The 20,089-nt window shown below is 40.8% G+C and overlaps 1 protein-coding gene across 6 annotated transcripts in view; it reads left to right on the top strand.

Annotated features, from left to right (window-relative positions):
• Positions 1 to 9,807, top strand: part of INO80C (INO80 complex subunit C) — a 39,275-nt gene extending 29,468 nt beyond the window's left edge. For all 6 annotated transcript variants that reach the window (XM_027821376.3, XM_037889918.2, XM_043540423.1 and 3 more), the window contains one exon: positions 6,937 to 9,807. In XM_027821376.3, the coding sequence (XP_027677177.1) occupies positions 6,937 to 7,068 (132 nt within the window). In that variant the 3' untranslated portion in view covers positions 7,069 to 9,807. The remainder of the gene's footprint in view (positions 1 to 6,936) is intronic.
• The last annotated feature ends 10,282 nt before the right edge of the window (positions 9,808 to 20,089 follow it).

The raw sequence follows: 20,089 nt of genomic DNA, 5'->3' as shown, positions 1-20,089 counted from the left end.
TGATCAACCAATACTCCGAGGTCCTTCTCCTCCTCCGTTACTTCTAATTGCTGCGTCCCCAGCTTATAACTAAAATTCTTGTTATTAATCCCTAAATGCATGACCTTACACTTCTCACTATTAAATTTCATCCTATTACTCCAGTTTACAAGGTCATCCAAATCTTCCTGTATGATATCCTGGTCTCTCTCTAAATTGGCAGTACCTCCCAGCTTTGTATCATCTGCAAACTTTATTAGCACACTCCCACTTTTTGTGTTGAGGTCAGTAATAAACAGATTAAATAAGATTGGTCCCAAAACCGATCCCTGAGGAACTCCACTGGTTACCTCCCTCCAGCCTGACAGTTCACCTTTCAGTATGACCCGCTGTAGTCTCCCTGTTAACCAATTCCTTATCCACCTTTCAGTTTTCGTATTGATTCCCATCTTTTCCAATTTAACTAATAATTCCCCATGTGGCACGGTATCAAACGCCTTACTGAAATCTAGGTAAATTAGATCCACTGCATTTCCTTTGTCTAAAAAGTCTGTTACTTTCTCAAAGAAGGAGATCAGGTTGGTTTGGCATGATCTACCTTTTGTAAAACCATGTTGTATTTTGTCCCATTTACCATTGACCTCAATGTCCTTAACTACTTTCTCCTTCAAAATTTTTTCCAAGACCTCACATACTACAGATGTCAAACTAACAGGCCTGTAGTTATCCAGATCACTTTTTTTTCCTTTCTTAAAAATAGGAACTGTGTTAGCAATTCTCCAATCATATGGTACAACCCCTGAGTTTACAGATTCATTAAAAATTCTTGCTAATAGGCTTGCAATTTCATGTGCCAATTCCTTTAATAATCTTGGATGAAGATTATCTGGGCCCCCCGATTTAGTCCCATTAAGCTGTTCGCGTTTCGCTTCTACCTCAGATATGGTAATATCTGCCTCCATATCCTCATTCCCATTTGTCATGCTACCATTATCCCTAGGATCCTCATTAACCTTATTAAAGACTGAAGCAAAGTATTTGTTTAGATATTGGGCCATGCCTAGATTATCGTTGACCTCCACTCCATCCTCAGTGTTTAGCAGTTCCACTTCTTCTTTCTTTTCTTCTTATTTATATGGCTATAGAACCTTTTACTGTTGCTTTTAATTCCCTTTGGAAGGTCCAACTCTACTTGACTTTTAGCCTGTCTCACTTTATCCCTACATGTTTTGTCCTCAATAGGGTAGCTTTCCTTGCTGATCCCTCCCATCTTCCACTCCCTGTATACTTTCTGCTTTTTCTTAATCACCTCTCCGAGATGCTTGCTCATCCAGCTTGGTCTATAACTCCTGCCTATGAATTTCTTCCCCTTTCTTGGGATGCAGGCTTCCGATAGCTTCTGCAGCTTTGACTTAAAGTAATCCCAGGCCTCCTCTGCCTTTAGATCCATATGTTCTTCAGTCCACTCCACTTCCCTAACTAATTTCCTTAATTTTTGAAAGTCAGCTCTTTTGAAATAAAAAACCCTAGTTGCAGATTTATTTTTGTTTGTCCTTCCGTTCAGTTTGAACTGAATTAGCTCATGATCACTTGAACCAAGATTGTCCCCTACAACCATTCCTTCTGTGAGGTCCTCACTGCTCACCAAAACCAAATCTAAAATGGCATCCCCTCTAGTCGGTTCAGCAATTACTTGATGAAGGAATCCATCAGTTATCGCATCTAGGAAAATCTGAGCCCTATTATTATTACTAGCACTTGTCCTCCAGTCTATATCCGGAAAGTTAAAGTCTCCCACGATCACGCAGTTTCCATTAGTATTTACTTCATTAAAGACATTAAAGAGGGCTCTATCCGTATCCAAATTAGATCCTGGCGGTCTGTAGCACACCCCAAGCACTATCCCAGGGGAGGCTCTAGTAGTTTTCTTCCCCAATGTAATTTTTGCCCAGACGGACTCTGTCTGTCTTATCCTCAGGGGATCACAAGGTTCTTACATGGGGGGTTGCAAGCTGTCAGCCTCCACCCCAAACCCCACTTTGCCTCCAGCATTTATAATGGTGTTAAATATTAAAAAAAGCATTTTAATTGATGGGGGGTGGGGGAGGAAGAGTCACACTGAGAGGCTTGCTGTGTGGAAAAGGGTCACCAGTAAAAAAAATTTGAGAATCACTGTCCTAAGACCTAGGTGGACTCCATGGCTAAAGATCCAAAGCAGATTAAGGGCCTTGCCTCTTGAGATAGCTGCACAAGTCCCCCTACCCTGCCTCTTCGCAGTGGTAGAGTCTGGTTCCCCCACCCACACACACTATAGGTGGAGCTGGTAGCTCACATTTCCCATTACAGGAAAGGACCCTGTTTTCAGTTGCATACAATTTTTCCAAACTTCACCGTTCAGACTAAAACTTTCTATGTCCAGTGTCGGTCTCCAGCTCATTATTCTTAGTCTTGTTTGGAAAAATGATCCAACAGTTGCAGAGAATAAGATTAGGGAAAAATATGTTGTTTGGCTCATGTTCAAAAATATTCTTACAACTGTTACATTGAGAAGCTCTAATGCCCCTATGATTTGGAGTCGGAACTTGCCATTTGGCAGTGGGGTAGCCTTTGTGTCAGGGATATACCTTTTGCTTCTGTTATGAAAAAAACATCCACATTTGGCCAAATTATAAGACTTTCTAAAATGTCAGTTCACATATGTTCAGTAGAGACTTGTTAGAATTTGGCAGCTAAATTCTCTGTCTGCACTGAGCATAGTTAATGTAGTTGAATGCTGTCCTGGAGAACTTGATTTTACCTTTGTCTCTGCTGTAGATTTCCTATGTGATATTAGTCAAGTCACTTAAACTATATTTTTAAATTAACTGTGTGGTTCCTCAGTTTTTGGGTGCCCAACTTTAAACATTGGGTCTGATTTGCGGAAGTGCTGAGCTGAGTGCAGAAAAACTGCAACTGAAGTCAATAGAAGTTTTGCTTTGAACATGGAAAGTGCCATATAATGCTAAATACGCTGAAAAAAATCAGGTTCTGGCTATCTCAAACTGGAAACCCAAAACTGATGGCCACTTTTGACCTTAATCTCTCTGTGCCTCAGTTTCCCATCCCTAAAACTAGGATAGTAATACTTCTCTACCTCAGGGATGTTGTGAACATAAATTCATTGTTTCTGAATCACTCAGATACTGTAGTGATGAGTGTCATAGAAGACTGCATGGGGAAATTAATAATTCTGTGTTCAGAACAGGGTTAAGAGTAGTGTGCAGTAAACAAGTTGGAGGGCCACACATTGAACAATGAGGAGAAAACAAAGCATTGAATAGTTGCTCATTAAGTGAGCACCATCCATTCTGGGCACTGAATGCTGCAGGAATGCTGAGATAAAAATAGAATGTGATCATGTAATTAAAGATTGGGATCATAATGCATCCACGCAAGGGAATTGGAATTAAGCTTGTACAAACAACATTAATTCAGGCATTTCCTAACTTTTGAGAGCTTTACTTTGCAACCTTAATTTTCTTTTAACATCGTTTTTTTGATTTAATATATAAAGGCAGTTGGTGGATGACATCAGAGGAGACAATATGTCTCCCATGGGATCCTTCATCTCTGAGTGAAACCTGCCACTTGGATCTCAGCTGGCAACTCCTAAATCTGGAGGGTCGATCAGACCACTGATTCAAACACATGCCTTTCTCCCCGGTCATTTGGGACATAGCTCGCCCACCCAATAAAACCACTCCCCTCCAGCCAGTTTGTGTTTTTTAACTAGAATATTATCTATATTATGGTAGCACCCAGGATCCCCAAGGAAAGATCAGGGTTCAGTTGTACTAAGTGCCACATAATCAAGTAATCCAGAAGTCTGTCATTCTATAGGAAAGACAGGGCGCAACAGGTGGATGAAATAGACAAGGTTTGGGAGGGTGAGGTAACAATAATACAAACAGATTCTGAGCAGAAAAAAACAGAGGATGCAACTAGTGTCTTCATCCCCCTCTATCTTTTCCCCATCCCCTCGCCTTACTGTTGCTTTGCAGGTGTAAACAGCAGCCCTAATTGTGTTTACTTGGGTTGCAGTAACATTTCTGATCTAGCACAGGGAAGGGCTGCTGAAGGAGCTTAATTGCATAAGCCTTTTCCACTTCCACCTCCCAAAGCAGCTCTATAATTCCCTTCCTCACTGGCCTAGAGCCTCTTCAGAATTGGTCAGTTAGTGAGCACATGGATTAGAGAGGCTACTATTTCCCACTGCTACGTAAAGATGTGTCAGAGTTTGGCTCTTAATTAGCCAGAGGAGACCAAATTTACCCTTGGGAAGCCTGTAGGTTTCCTACTGACTTCAGCAGTCTCTTCCCTTCTTTTTTGCCCATCCCCCACTGTCGATGAGCTATGTAAATGTAACTACTCTAGTATGATCCAGATAATCTCTCTCTGACAGCTGCATTCAGCGCTGCTTTTTTTCTTTTCTCTTTTGGCTCTTTCAATTTTTCATCTTCTGAATACATCTTGGGACAAATTTCCTGTTTTGCTTATGGCTGGAAAGTTTCTCTTGACTGATAAAAATATCCTGTTTAACAACCTTTCTTATTAAGATAGGAGACTATGTGTCCTTTAAATTGCTGAGTCAGAATTGGTTCATGAGAAGCACGACATTTATTCTTAAAATCACTTCGTAATGGGAAGATACAGTACGTAAGGGAATATTTTAGAAGTCTAGTCCAAAAAATGCCCCCCCATTATCTGTGAGAAATCTGATAGCATTTGTATGAGAACATTTCCTGTGAGGAGTGCAGGATTCCCCAAGAAATGCTATGTACACTAAATTCTTTAGCATTACTCATGCAAGGAAGTATTAAATGGTCTGTCTTATATAAAATGAGGAGTGCATTAAAACTCTCCCATCAGTACATCAGCAGTTATGTTAAATACCACAACTGAATTCTGTTGATTCTTGTCTCTTTCTGTGTGGTAACACAGATGGAATTATATCCCTTAATAGTCTAATAAGACAGCCAGTTTATAGTTTTAATGCGGCATATGCTAAAAGTTCAAAAATAATTGTATTTATGGATTGCATTTGCATTTTTAGACACTTAAGCTCTTCTGTTGAAATTTAGAAGGTAGGCCTTTGGTTAGATTAACATACAGAACAAAGTAATTTAATCTAACAGAAGAAATTACTCAAATGCTTGAACTTCTACCTTTTCTGAAAATGTATCAGCTTTGGTGATGTAGAAACAGACTAAGATAATTACATACTTCAGAACATGATAAAGTATCTGTGGCCTTTGACTTAGTTTACAAAATGTGGAGGGATTTTTCCTTGCAAAATTGCATTGCTCTGCTTTTTATCTGGTTTAATTATTGCAGAAATATTTGAAAAAGTTTTAATCATCATATTGCTTCCAACAGAATTTATCTGAAAATCACTAGATGGTAATTACATCTAGTATATAGTAATGTCTTGACCTCCAGTATGAAGTGTAAGACTGGTAGAGGATCCTCTCAGGGTCACAGTTTTTTAACAAACATTTAATGACATGCAATAAATAAGTAGATACAATTTAGTTGAAAAACTTATTGCTATTGTCCATTAAAAATCAACCTGTTTTCTTACACACCTTGAGCCAAACTCATAGAACTTTGGTGTACAAATATATACCCAGGTTAACTTTGTTGACTACATCAGGGATGATATTGGCCCTTCATTAAGTCCTACATTTGCTATTTTCTGAAAACTAAAATATTTTTCATGTTAGTTAATGTTTTGTGGCGTTGTAAAAAAAATAAAATGCTATATGGCAATAGTCCTCAATATACTCTGCTACATAACGCTTACCAGCCCTGGCAGTTGACTACCCAGTAGCCACGTACTGAGTTTTCACTTTAGAGTTCCCTCCACATTTTTCGCCATGGAGAACATTTCCTTCCTGCCATGGAACTGGCAGGGGATTCAACACTACATCCTGAATCTGGGGAGGCCTACAGAGCCTGTGCTCTTCTGCAGTGCTTCCTGTCCCCTGTCTCCTTTGGTAGTATGCTTCTTAAAGAAAGCAAGCTTCCAATGCCTCAGCCTTCCACCATCCCAGATCTCTTGTCAGGGAGAGCAAGGAAGGAAGGTCTCATATCACTGGCAGGTACAACATAAGATAATACGACCAGGGTCAATAGTTATTTCATTTGGGTCTAGGGTGGAGAGAATAATACAATGGAGATTAGCTTTTCTCCTGGTTCTACCCAATGTGCTGAGCCTGATAGCTAACATATGCTCAAGCTTTCTGTGGCAACAGGGAGGGAAGGATGATGGGGTGGAGCTGGAACCTCACCTAGGAAGCCCTAATCCAAATGTAGCAGAAGTGGAGGATACAAGACCAATGTTAGCTGTGTCACTGAAAGCAGAAATCTGCAGTAATGCAAACCACTGAGGTCAAGTTTCTTATCAGTTCAGCCACAGAACCAAAAGCTTTTTCTTTAAAAAAATCGTTGCCATTGAAAAGAAAACTAAAGCTACAAACAATCCAACACAAGCAGAGAAATCAAGTCAAAGCTATCAGACCACCCATAATTCAGCCTCTTTGTTGGTAATTTATTGGCAACAACCTCATTCTTTGGAGAACTACTTTGTAAAGGACTGTACCAGACACACAGTTGCTAGAGTGATGTTAGAGAGCTGTGTTAGTTTTTTTTCCTGTTGTGTAGATTTGTATGTGAAGCTATTTTAGCCCTCTTATGTTTAATGCATTTTTGATGTAAAAGCTTTTTCAGGGAACTGTTTAGTTCTCGTAAAAGTTTTGACATGTGAGGGAAGAAAGAGGAAACGACTTTTTGTCACGTGGTAACGTGTTATAAATTTCTCGGTTGTTACACACATTATGGACTCAAGAAATGTTTTGTTTTGACATTTTTACTGAGATTTCTCTCTGAATGGTATCTCTGCCATTGTTTCTTTTCCAGGCAAATTATACAGATCCACAGAGCAAGCTGAGATTCAGTAGCACTGAAGAATTTGCTTACATTCGGATGCTTCCTTCAGATGTTGTTACAGGTTACCTGGCATTAAGAAAAGCAACGAGTATAGTCCCCTAAGACTTGCAAAATGCCTTTGAGCAGCCAGCCACGGTTTGGGATAACATTAAGCGTTTTACATAAAACTCTGGTTTGGGCGGGCAGGGGGAGTTTCTTATAAATTAATATTCATATTTATGTCTGAAAGCGGCTGGTATTGAAAGGTGTATTCGAAAGAATATTTAGTTTTAATTTTGATACATCTGCATATTTGTTAGCGTGCTGACTCTTAAGAAACCTCTTGTAGTCAGCAAAAGATCCTGAATGTTTAGCGTGCAGTCCTGGCCCTACTGAAATCAGTCTGAGTTTTGCCATTTACTTCAATGGGGCCAGGATTTCACCCTTGCTATTGTTAAGTGCACTGATATTTATCTCAGAATGATCTGAGCCCAGGAGTAGTGACCAAGAACTCCTGAATTCTAAACCTGCCTTGCATATGGAGAAGTCACAACCTCTTTGCTTCAGTTTGCCCCCTCTGTAATATACTTCTCTGAATACTGTTGTGAGGATTAGTTAGTTAATGTCCATTAAGCATACTGAAAATGAAGATGGCTATACAAATGCTAATATGCTAATATTTATATTACAAACTTAATTATCCTATTATGGGCAGGGTGCTGGGTGGGGAAACAGATACTGAATAACTTGGGATATTTTAGCTTTCAGATAATCAAGAGAACTGTCAGTGTAATTAAAATTATACACACAAACTATGATACAAGACTCAATCATAATGAATAAGGAAAAGAGGGGGAATTAAGGTTGTACAAATGCTGGCATTTCCTTAACTTTTGAGTACCTGACTATGCAACCCTAATAATGTTCTTTTTAATGTAGTTTTTTGTATGAAATTTCCTAGGTTTTTTAAAAAGCAAACTGAAACAGAAATTCCATCATTAGCATCATAGAAACACCCCCATGGTTCATCAACAGGGTTGGAATCTTCAGATTCACCACACTGACCTCTGTTGCATGAACTAGTGGAGTAACTGATAGCAATAGTAGGTTGGCATCTGCTCTGTGGACCAGCACTAGCAGGGTATTGGATGCTTTGCCAACTGGTTTCACAGATATTTGTTCACAGGAGAGGAATGATGAGAGTCAGGAATCTTGGCTTCCAGTCAAGGTTTTAGAGGGGAGTGTGATCTAGTGGGCACAGCCTGTTTTGCCTGTTCCTCCTCCTGAAGCATGATCCCCTCTGCCTTATCCCCTCCAACCTGTCTCTGTCCTATCTTCTCTTCTCTGGCTCCATGGCCCAGCCTCATTGCTCCACAAGTCCTTGTCTCACCCTTTTGGGCATCCAGTCCCAGTCTCTCTCTCTCTCTCTCTCTCCCCCCCTCAAGTCTCTTTGCTCAGTTATTCCCAGTCCCCCACCTCACTCTGAGCTCCTTGTCTTGTCTACGTGCCCAGTGAGTCCCAGTTCCCTCTCTCCTGGCTCCTCAGCCAGTCATTCTTTCCCCAGCCCTGGCTTCCAGTGTCTCATGCGCACACACACACATCCCTTCCAACGCATGCTCCCAGTCCCAGTCTCCCTCTCCAAGCTACTTGGCTAGTCTGTGTCTCCCCTGCTTCTGGCTCCCTCTCCCAGTTTCTTTGCCGAGCTAGTCCCAGTTTCCCCCTGCACCCAGTCTTCTCAGCTCTGTCTCCTCCTTCTCACTGCACCACTGGTTCTTAGTCCCATAGTCTTTTATTTAATTTTAATGACCAGGTTAGGGAGGAATGGAATCATTGTGGTCTTGTGGAATGAGCCTGGGCTCGTGGTAACAGGTCTGTTCTAATCAGAGCTCTGCTACTGACTCACTATGTTACCTTGAGCAAATTGCTTCATTTCTGTCTGTTTCCTTATTTGTGAGATGGGGCTAATGGTACTTAGAAGTCTAATCTCCCATTAATGAATGTCTGTACTGTGTTTTTCACACAGTCCTATGGAAGTGCTTATTATTATTATTATAGATTTTTCTCTACTGCAGGGATGTATACACAGAGTACTGTCAACATTAGCTTACTTCCAAGCCCTAAACAGGAAGGTTAATTAATGGGAAATTTCAAATGTATAGGATGTAGCTGGAATTTAATGCCCATTTTTTTATGATCCAATACTTACAAAACTAAGTCAATTAAAAAAATCTTTTTGACATGCTTACAACAGGTCCCTCAAATCCTTGGATAATGCCATGACTATATCCCAGAACAGAAAATAATAAGACAGTATATCTCGCTTGATGCCAGAAAACATCAAGGCCACATTCCCTTTGCATATATGTTTTTAAAGGGATGTTTTCTCCTTACTTTATGTACTGAAGATATGTTTAAGATAAGCTTAACTTTGATATGAAAAGAAATCTTGTAGTACTACTGTAAGATAAGTATTGCTTTGACTTGGCAGACAGCTGCTCAGAAAGTTAGATTTCAGCACAGGTTATTGGCTCCCACAAACACATTTAAAATTCTTTTGGTACAAATCCACATAGGAACGCTTTTAGAGTCCACTTCCTCCCCCCCCTTCGTTGTTGTTGCCATGTTCGTCTCAGGCTATGAGAGAGACAAACTGGGTGAGGTAATATATTTTATTGGACCAAATTCTGTTGGTGGAGCTACTGATCTTCCCAGAACCCTTTAAAGTCCCTAGCAGGAGGGCTGTTGGGGCATAACTGTAGGGGATCATACAATGTCAATGTGTAACCAAATTTGTTACAAAGTTTCTACTGTACAGCATATATATTTATGTATATACATTAAATATCATATTTGAAAACCTGAGTTTGTGTCATACTGAATGAGATCATAATTATTAGAGGCATATAAGGTTCAGAGGTCTGCATTTTTAAAAAAAACAATATTTGGTGGCCCATCTCTTAGTGACTGTTTGGGTCCCTTTTTCTTCTCCCCTCTTCCTTGTTAGCTATTGCTTCCCTTTTTTCTCATCCCAAGTGGCTCACGTACACTCATTAAGCTGTGGAGTAGTCATGCTAGGAAGTGAAAGAAGCAATTTACTTGGGACATAATATTAAACTGAACAAAGTCAGTTTGCTATGTGGAATAATCAAAATATACTTGAATTGGTATAAAATTGAACTATAGCTCTTTTCCAACATCTGATTGTCATTCACTCAATCTTTTTGTGTGTATACTGTATGGACCTACTACTGTTGTCATTGGTTTCAGTGAGAGCATGATTATCTTTGTAATTATGTACAGGTTGAACAAACCAAGAGCTAATACATGCTATTGAGAAGTGGTTTGTAAAATATATGTTTTGGGGCAACTTAAGGAGAGGTAAAGACTGAAAAGAACATATAACCTTATAAATTTCCTTTAAACAGAAGTGAGAACATAGAAAGGAAGATATTTTGAAATGGCAAATTTTTTTGAGGGGGAGCACCTTATTCAGAGCATGTATTTTGACTATTAATGCATCCCCATGTGCTGCATTGTCTGCTCATGATCTTGGAAGGGGTTAACTATTAAATGTAAAGACATCACTGTCTATAAGTTGTCCCCCATTGATACAGACCACAATTTATTTTGGTCTCAAATGTGTTTGTTAATAAGCTCTATTATATTCATGAACGATGTATCAGCCATTTATAGTACTCTGTTTCCCCCTACATAATTATTCCTCTATAAGGACCTGATCCACTGAGGTGCTCAGCACCTCAAGTCCCATTGAATGTAGGGTGTCTAACAGCTTGCAGGACTGGGCCCTGTGAGTGGGAATTTGGTTTCAACTTTCAAAGCTTTCTTCTTTGAGGGGGGAGGGTGGTTCCCTTAATTCAACACCCCAAAGAGGACCAGGACTTCTGTACCTAAACTCAAAGATCTCAGATCATCCACTAATGGCCTAGTCCCTATGCCTCCATTTTGCCAAGTGTCCACGCACTGTTGTCCTAGAAACACCTTTGGGATGTGGTTCCACCTGCACAGTTTATTATAATCTTTGATTGTAATAACTCGTGTCGTTTTTACACCTTAGGGCCCTGTTGAAGGGTACCATGGAAAGCAGTCACCCTCAGAGCCCAACTGTTTCTCAGTCTCCCATCCAGGAATCTGCATCCTCATGGAGCTCCCACATAAGGGTATTCACAGAATCTACAAGAAGCAGGAGAACCTGGTGGGGAGCTGTCTTTTTCTCCCGGTCTGCAAAGGGGAATATTTGCGTTCCTTCGCTGTTAAAGGAACAATGAACGAGTAGGCCACAAGAAGTTTCATAAATTATTCTGTGAAGATAAATGCTCAAACCTCACATGAAATGAATTAGTAAAGTGAAGGCACTTTATCACTTAAGAATTTATTAACTGGTTTCAAGGCTTCTTAGAATCTGTAACTCATTTTTTTGTGGGTTACAGACGAGCATGTAATTTTCCTTTCTGACATACGGTGGGAAGGAGAAAAGTTCACAGATTTGATCATCAGATTCTGAAAAGGTCACATGTAAAGCCCTTTTTAAAGAGAGCCAGCCAAGTAATATCTGTGTTACTGCAGAACACTTCAATCACACAGAAAAGATGATGATCCCATAAATACTAGAAGAACTCATAAAAATGCCTGCTTATTTTTTTCATTTTAGCCCATGTGTTCTGATTACAAACCACTTTTCTTTGCCTGCTGAAAGGCGGGTGGAATGTAATACATTTTCTTGTAAGAAAAAGCATTTTGTTTAAGTCCACTTGGCATCTCCATGTATTGCTTGACTTCGTTTTCTATTATCTGAGGAGCTTAACAAATCCAGTAGTTTCAGATGACTACACTATTGTAAATCACAGTCTACAGAATGCAATAGGAGTAATCTCTTGAGATACCTAATAATAACTAATAAACTGTGTTTAAAGTACTTGTAAGTATTGCTTGTGTAATTGAATAAGGTTTATGACCTATGAGATCACAGGTTTTAAGTACAGAACATCACTTTCCCTGCTGCTGTAGCCTAAAAAACAATAAGTACTACATATAAATGGTAATACTAGTGGACTAGATAATACGATTTTTATATTACTATTGCCAGCATTGCACCTCTGGGGTTGATTTTTCTCTCAGTTACTTGACTGCAGGGACTCAGTTATCTGACAGTAATTTAACAGAATAGGATCTGGGCTGGGGAATTTCAAAAATCTTCAAAAATCTTCCTGGGACTCACCGGTATCCTTTACTTTGCACAAAATTCCACAAAGTGAAAGGAATGAAAAAATTCTCACCAATGCAGGCTACCTGTATCACACAAATGCATGCGAGACAGACCATTTTTTCCATGTAACAAGTTTTACTTGAATATGAAACTTTTTTTTTATTAAACAAGGGGGAACAATCCTCTAGTGCACAGATTTGTGACCACAGATAAATTATCAGCATTACAGTGAAGAATGTTGTTTCATAGTAGAAATGTTGGGCCAAATTAGTCTGGCATACGTGTGTCCAACTCCCCTGATGTCAGTGAAATCTCACACACTTATGCAAGCAGTGGATATGGCCAGCTCTCTCCTTTAAGTTCTTACAGTAATTGGGTAACATACACTGGCAGCCATATTCTCTGCAACCCTGGACGATTACCTCCAAGAGATTAAATTCCTTTGATAGTATGGTTACTTTTAATATTTCTTAAGTGGCAATGTAGACCAGGCCTAAGTCGATGTAAATTATGTTGCTTGTGGGGGTGTGAGGAAAAAAAATCACTCCCTGAGCAACATCAACCTAAGGCGGTGTCTACACTATGCTATTTTGCTGGGAGATGCTCTCCCACCAGCTTAACTTTTGCCTCTCAGGGAGGTGAAGTATTGAAATCAGAGCGCTCTGCCATCGACTTATTGCATCTTCACCAGACCCACTAAATCGATGCCACTGCTTTGATCACAGCAACGCCGATTTAGCGTGCCAGTGTAGACAACCCTTACTGTTCCAGCTCCACCAAAATAGCAATGATTAGCATAGAGAAGGCTCCATTTGGCACCTGCCATTTAAATACCATGCACCTTATCAAAGGTCCATTGAAGACTATGGAAAATCTGTCATTAACTTTATGCGGTTTTGGATCATCATGGCCCACGTCATCCAACTCTATTCAGAACAGGTCTGCACAATACTGGGTTTGAAACAGTGGCCATGAGACACCTTGTATCCACTAGGGCTCCCACTGCTGTTACCAGTGTTGGAGCTGAACTGGTGGTAGCAAAAGAGGGAAATTTTAAGGGAAAAAAAATGCTAGTGTAGACAAGGCCATAAAACTGTGTCTTTGGAATGGTGACATAATCTTTCCCTAGCTAAAGCTGTGTTTAGTTTGCTGTTATCAACCCAGTTTTGTCATCTCCCCCATCAACTTTTCCAAAACAGACTACAAATGTCACACAAATTATTTTTTAAGTTTGAGATAAACTGGACAAGTCAAAGACGAGGGCTTAAAACTTCCGGTTTAAAATACATTTTTCCAAAATTGTGTTTGTCTCAGGAAGAACAGTAATAATGGGTGTCCTTAAAGACCCACACACCGATTGGTCAAATATCACCTCAGGATAAGAGTTAGAGAAGGAATTTCTTGACACCTTAAAAATTATTTCTGCGGGGGGAAGCTAGTTTCAGAGCTCACAAAAGGAGAAGCTATTCTAGACTCAGTCCTAAAAAACATGTATGAGTTAGCTCAAGTGGTAATTATAACTGAGTCACTAAGTAATAGTCACCAAAATATAATTAGAGTCTACCTCGTCCCATGTGACAACAAATGGGGAATTTCAGTACAAAATGAGTGCTGGCCAAAAGAGGCCCTAATTCAAACAAGGAACTTGAAATCTGTAGATAGGCATGCAAGCTACTTAAGCAAACAATTATAGAGCCACAGAAGGCATGCGTAAGGAAACAGAAAAGGAAGCAGGAAAGCTAGAAAGAAAATAGCATAGCTACCTGGCAGGGTTTAAGTAGTAATTTTTCTCACACAGCTAGGCTTCAGCGAATGGCGCTCCAAACCCTAATGAAGCCAGTGGGTAAAAAAAAAAAGGAGCATAAACAATGTCAGTCCAGCTGTAAGAAGGGCCATTGAAGGGAACCTTAAAAGAGAATAATTTTAACAGAAAACAAAATGGTTCATGATCAGATAAATGCATATACTGAATAGTTTAACATAAGGAAACATTTTTGTTTCCCCAGTTACAAAAAGTAACCTAAGTCTAAATATTCACTATTCATTTGAGAAACTTGACCAAAAAAAACAAAAAACCTGAAGACAAAACTTTCAGGTTTTGCTCAGCACCTCTCATGATCAGATACACTGGCCCCTTCACCCAGTCTTACCCCTCTTTTTCCTCAGAGCATCTCTAGACTAGGAAAATTTGCCCCAGTGTAACAGCAGCAATGTAAACACATTGCATGGTGCAATTTGCCCTAGTAACATTAGGGGTTTGCACTGGTGAAATTACACCAATGTAGTTTTGCCAGTGCAAATTTCCATCAGCTGGATCAGACATAGTAGCACAAATGGTACCTGTCACTGCACATTGATCTCAGACTCCTGCAGTTAGGCCAGGTCTATGCTACAGACCTATAACACTATAACTGTGTTGCCCAGGAGCGTGAAAAATCCACACCCCTCAGCAATGTAGTTAGACCGCCCTAACCCCAATGTTTAGACAGTGCTATGTCGCCAGGAGAACATCTCCCAATGACGTAGCTACTGCTTCTCAGGGAGGTGGATCAACTACACCAATGGGAAAAGTTCTTCCCATAAGTGCAGCTACAGCGTTTTCAGTGAAGACTGACCCATAGAGTGACAATTTAGCTTTGAAATTCTTTTTTTGGCTGAGTCATTTAAAATGGAGCTTTAAGGCCCTTTGAGCTAGATTAACAAAGGAATTTCAGCATGGTGATACTCAGCGTTGCCTCACCTAATTTGTAGGCACCTAGGTTCGCTATACAATGCATGGGAAGAGATAGGTTCCTAAGAATGGGCTTCACAAATGCCAGCGCACTGCGCAGCTCCCCACCGAAGCTAGCCAATGGAAGATGCCAAGGCAAGGGAGGCATCCTAAACCCTGCCTCCCTCAGGGAGTTCACTGCCTGAGTCTGGGCTGGAGAGAGGTGTCCCCATCTGCTTGGAATTCTCCACTGCAAAACCACCTTTGGCCTTAGGCACCTCTGCCATTTTTGCAAGGAGACCCTTTAGCCCAGTGGATAGGGGTACTCAGCTAGGTTGTGGGAGATTCCTGGTTTAAGTCTCCCCCTCCACCTGTTAGGGAGAAGGGATCTGCACAGAGATTTACCACCACACAGGTGAGTGCACTACTAGTGGGCTATGGGATATGCTGATGTGGGGCTCCCTCAGACTCACCTGTGGAAGCTGTTCCATGGTGGATAAATTGTGCAAGAATCATTGAGACAGCACGGGCATGACAATGACTCTGTAGCCTGGTGGTTAGAGCACTCACCTAGGAGGTGGGAGACCCAGGGTGCAATCCCACTGCTCCAATGACTTTAATTATTTATCCACAGTGGAACAGCTTCAACAGGAGAGACTGAGGGAGCTGCACTACAGAACGGCCCATAGCCCAGTAGTTAGGGCACTCAGCTGAGAGATGGCAGATCCTTGTTCGACTCCCTTCTCCCTCTCAGGTGGAGGTGGAACCTGAATCAGGGATCTCCCACATCCCAGGTGAACACCCTAACCCACTGGGCTAAAGTTATCAGGGAAATTCTCCTCCTCCTCTCCCTCCACTCAAACATTTCATGTGAGCTCATAGGTGGCCGATCTGATAAACGGCCTCAGAGCTCACCTCCTGGATCAGGGCCCACAGGTAAGTTAGGCAGAGGAGCACCTGTCGTCCCCCCATTCGTGCAGCACACTGGAGCTAAGGCATGCAGATGCCTAGAATGAAGCTGCAGTGCACAGGGAACTTTTACTGCAAAAACGTAGGCATCAAGTGAGTTTTAAGTGCCGACAGGATTTGGCAGCGACTGAGCAGTGGTTCTTCCCAGTGGGGTCTGATTCTGGGATTTAGGTGCCCAAAATGGATTTAGGCACCTGAATCCTTTTGTGAGCCTAGCCCTTTAAAATACCATATAAAAAAGCACGACTGCAACTCTATCTATAAACGCCTTACAAATAAAAGTAGAGTAGTTAGGTAAAATCTAGCAGGTCAATCATGATTAAATTTGCCAAAATATAGAGTTTAGCAATGCTAAGAACAGATAAGAGCTATTCTAGAGGCCAGACTATTCAAGTAAAACTCTACAGGTGACTTGCAGATGCTCCCTTGACGTACTGATCCAGATATTGGGTGGGGGAGACAGATCTGATATTTTTACAAGTTTCGTGAGGTTTTGAAAAATCCAGACATCTGCATTTTAATCTCTGGAAATTCCTGAGATCAGCAAGACTATCGTCTGCAGTATTTAACCACAAGTTAGACCCACCTCTTAGAAAGTATATAAGTCTTATGATTGCAGAAAAAGAATTCCTTTACACATAATGATGGGGTTGTGCTTTAGAACATTTATCTTCAAATGAGAGGTTAAGTTCATGATAATTCATGGTTTTGCTATAAGTGAGTTACTGTATGTGTCCTACTCTGACTAATTTAGATAACTACAGCTTTCACCTTTCATTGTCTGGTATATTTATATTGCAGCTGTGGGTGTCATACTATTGATAAAACCAACTGATAAAAACAGCACTGCTTCAATAAATTGATAAAAAAAAATCAAGCAATAAAAACAGCATCACTGAAATAGCTTCACACAGTTATGTCATCTGTTGTCAACAAATCTCCTACATAAATAACTCCTACAAACTACAGGCCTGATCCCAAGTGGAGGTGAGCACGTGCAACTCCCACAGACTTCAAGATACAGCCTGAGCCTGCAGTACTTACTCAAACAAAATTTGCATTTAACTCAGTGAGAGGTTTGCCAGACTTCAGTCAAACAAAAAAAGTTGGAAAGAGAAATCAGATTTTGTCCACCTGTGAGGAAAATTCTGAATGTGTCCATGGTTTTGTCTCAGGATTTGTGTGACTTTCAGCGTGAAAAGCGACTCCTAAATAACCCTCAATGCCCATATATACAATTCTGGGGAAGACTGGATCAATGATCAAATCCTATCTTGGTACACATCATTAAGAAAATGTACATACCTCTGTGGCATTGGGCCAGATATGCTTACGTGGGCAGTGAGCCGCATGGCTGATTAGATAAAACACTGGCTGGGGATTGAGAAGACCTGAGTTCCACTGATAGCTCTGTTATTTTACTTAGGCTGAGACCTTGGGCTTGATTCTTAGGGAGTGATTCACAGGGGGGTTGGTCTTGCACCATTCAAATCAAGGGGCATTTTCCCCTTACCCCTTCCGTGTTGCAATTTGCCCCTGTAAAACAGGGGTAATGATATTTACCCAGCTTTGTAAACCATGAAGAGCCTCTGATGAAAAGTGCTAAGTATTATTAAATGACTCCACCCATTCTAGGTTCTGCTCCTAGAATCTCATTTTAAAAAGCTATTACAGTGGTTTGTCATTTGAAAAGGAAAAAGGGACAATTTTTACAAAGGGCTGACTGTTCCAGTTTCTGTCTGGAGATGTTGCACTCCATGTTATATTTCATTATGTCGTGGCACACCACCTTCCACCCAGCCTCGCATGTGACACAATAGAAGCTGCTCTAGGACTAAATCCTGCAAACTCACTTGCGTTTTTGACTTCATTTAGGCCACTCATGAATGCTGATGGCTATTTACATGAATAAGACTCACTGGGCAGCATCAGGACCACTCCTAGGAGCTGATCTCGCACCTACAGATGTCTAAGGGTGTTTTGCCATTGATTCCAAAAAGGGCAGGCACAAGCCTATAGATTGCAACATACAGGAATGACAGCTATTATTCACACACAGTATTGTGACTAGAGATGGATTTAGATCAAAATCCCAGGTCTCAACACACCTGAGCTTTGGAGGTATTTGAAATCCAAGTGTTGTAAGTATCACCTAGCTTTATGCAAATCCTAACCAAAACTTTGTTTCCAAACGCTCTCAAACTTTTTGTAAAGTACAAAAATCTGATCAGAATTTTTCAGCACACGGCCATAATGATTTAAATGTTTTTTGGTTTGTTTGGTTTTTTTGCACAGCTTTGTTTTGTTTATAGCTAGTGAGGGGAAGGCACTATTGGGCTGTCCAGTGGGCTATTCTGAGTTAACTTTTAGTCCACCTGAGGAGAGAAGCATTTCATTTTATTATTCGTAGGCCATGATTGTTTAACAAGGTAAAGTAGCTCAGGTGTGGTCCTCCTGCTTTTCATCCAGTACTTTTATTCTGACTACCATTGCTTCCAGCTAGTGAGTGGGAATGGTAGAATTATTGGCATTTGGTCAATTGGTATTGTAATATTTTAACTATTTGTATATACACATGGGGGTTGTTGATGGAAGCATTTGAGTACATATACTTTATTCTATTATTTATTACTACCATATTTGCAGGACACCAGGATCTAGAGGGAAGCTCTAGTATAAAATATAGTAAGTTCACTTTTACTAAAAGGAAAGAAATACACCACGTTGTATGGTCAGACTCTCCCCACTCTGTCTTATCTACAGTGTATTTTTTCAAGTTTATGCTGGCTTCTTAGGCTCCCAGCAGAAGAGAACTGACTCGTAGTTTTTTACTACATGACCTACTGTTTTGCATGTCTCAAGGAGCTCAGTGACACACCCCTCATTAGGAAAATGACACCAAGGGTGGTGTACACCCAGTGGAAAAACTTTGTTAAAGTCTCGGCTGGTAAACTAATAAACAGAAACAGATGGATCATGATATCGAGTGTCTCAGAGGGAGGACTGTAAGATTGTAGTGTTCTTTAGATAATTTACTGCACTTGTTTCCAACTAATGTATTCTGAACAAGGAAATCGTATTTTATTGTATATTTCTCTTTCTGCTTCTAGAATGGGCAGATATTATTTTGGCACCTACAGAGTCCACCAGGGAAACAATCTGAAACCAGGAATATTCATGCTGAAGGACTGGTCTCGTAAACTGAGCTTTGTAGGGGCAAGACAGGCAGAGGCAACACTCTTCATACATTCTGAAAAGAGCTTAACCCGTAGTAAGCTAGAATTGGGCGAGGAGAGGGAGGGATAGGGTTGTAAAATCCAGCCCCTCTTGCCTAGGGCCAGCACAGTACATTAGAGCTGTTCAGGCTAGAGTGGCACAATAGTACCTTCACGCTAGGTGGAAAAATAGGGTCACTGGATGCATGCAGGGTCACTATATACACCTTGCCATGTCCCATCATTGCCTTCCAGCCGGGCTTATGTTGGCTCAAGTGCAGGGACATCTTCCCCTACAGCAGAGTGATTTGTATTTTGTAGGCCCCCTCCTGCATGGCTGCTGTGCCCGCTGATCCCCAACACAGGACTTAAGTGATGCAGGCAGTCTTGTGCTGGCCCCCTGCAGAAAGCTGGATTTCACCCTATAGGAAATGTGCTGAAAGCACATGCTAGGAAAAACACAGAGAAGGGGAGAAAACACAATCCCGTTCAGGTTTGCAATACACATCTATCTACTGTAGTAGTTATAATATTTTCCTATTGGGGTGTATATTCTACGAGCAAGACCTTAATTAATGTCAATGAAAGAAACTTCAGAACCCTGGGGGGAAATAGCTAAAAAAATAGATTTCTACATTTTGCAGTAGACTCTCTCGTTAATGGTGGTTTCCTCCCAAACCAGAAGGCCAATTCAATGACAGAATCAGCAGTGACATGCACACAGCTGTACTTCCCAGGACATTCAGATGCTTGGTTTTACATTTGCTAGACAGACAGATTTCTGGGGAAAAACTTACCCACTGTTGTCGCACACAGGAAAGACCAGTCTTCTGTCATTAGCTCACACAACCAGCTGAGTGCTTGAGTCAGAGCCAGACACACTATGTGCTCTCCTCAGCACCATCCTATTTCCCCTCCAAGCTCTGAGTCACTGTTACATTCTGCTTTCCTGAGTGGGAAATAGCTTATTTTCATTGGAAATAGACAGGCACAGGTGGTTCCACCTATTGCAAGTTAGCGTAGAAT

The sequence above is a fragment of the Chelonia mydas genome, chromosome 2 (assembly GCF_015237465.2).
Source record: "Chelonia mydas isolate rCheMyd1 chromosome 2, rCheMyd1.pri.v2, whole genome shotgun sequence".
Taxonomy (NCBI): domain Eukaryota; kingdom Metazoa; phylum Chordata; order Testudines; family Cheloniidae; genus Chelonia; species Chelonia mydas.
Note: the sequence above shows the minus strand (reverse complement) of the source record. Positions and strands in the feature narration are given on the sequence as shown.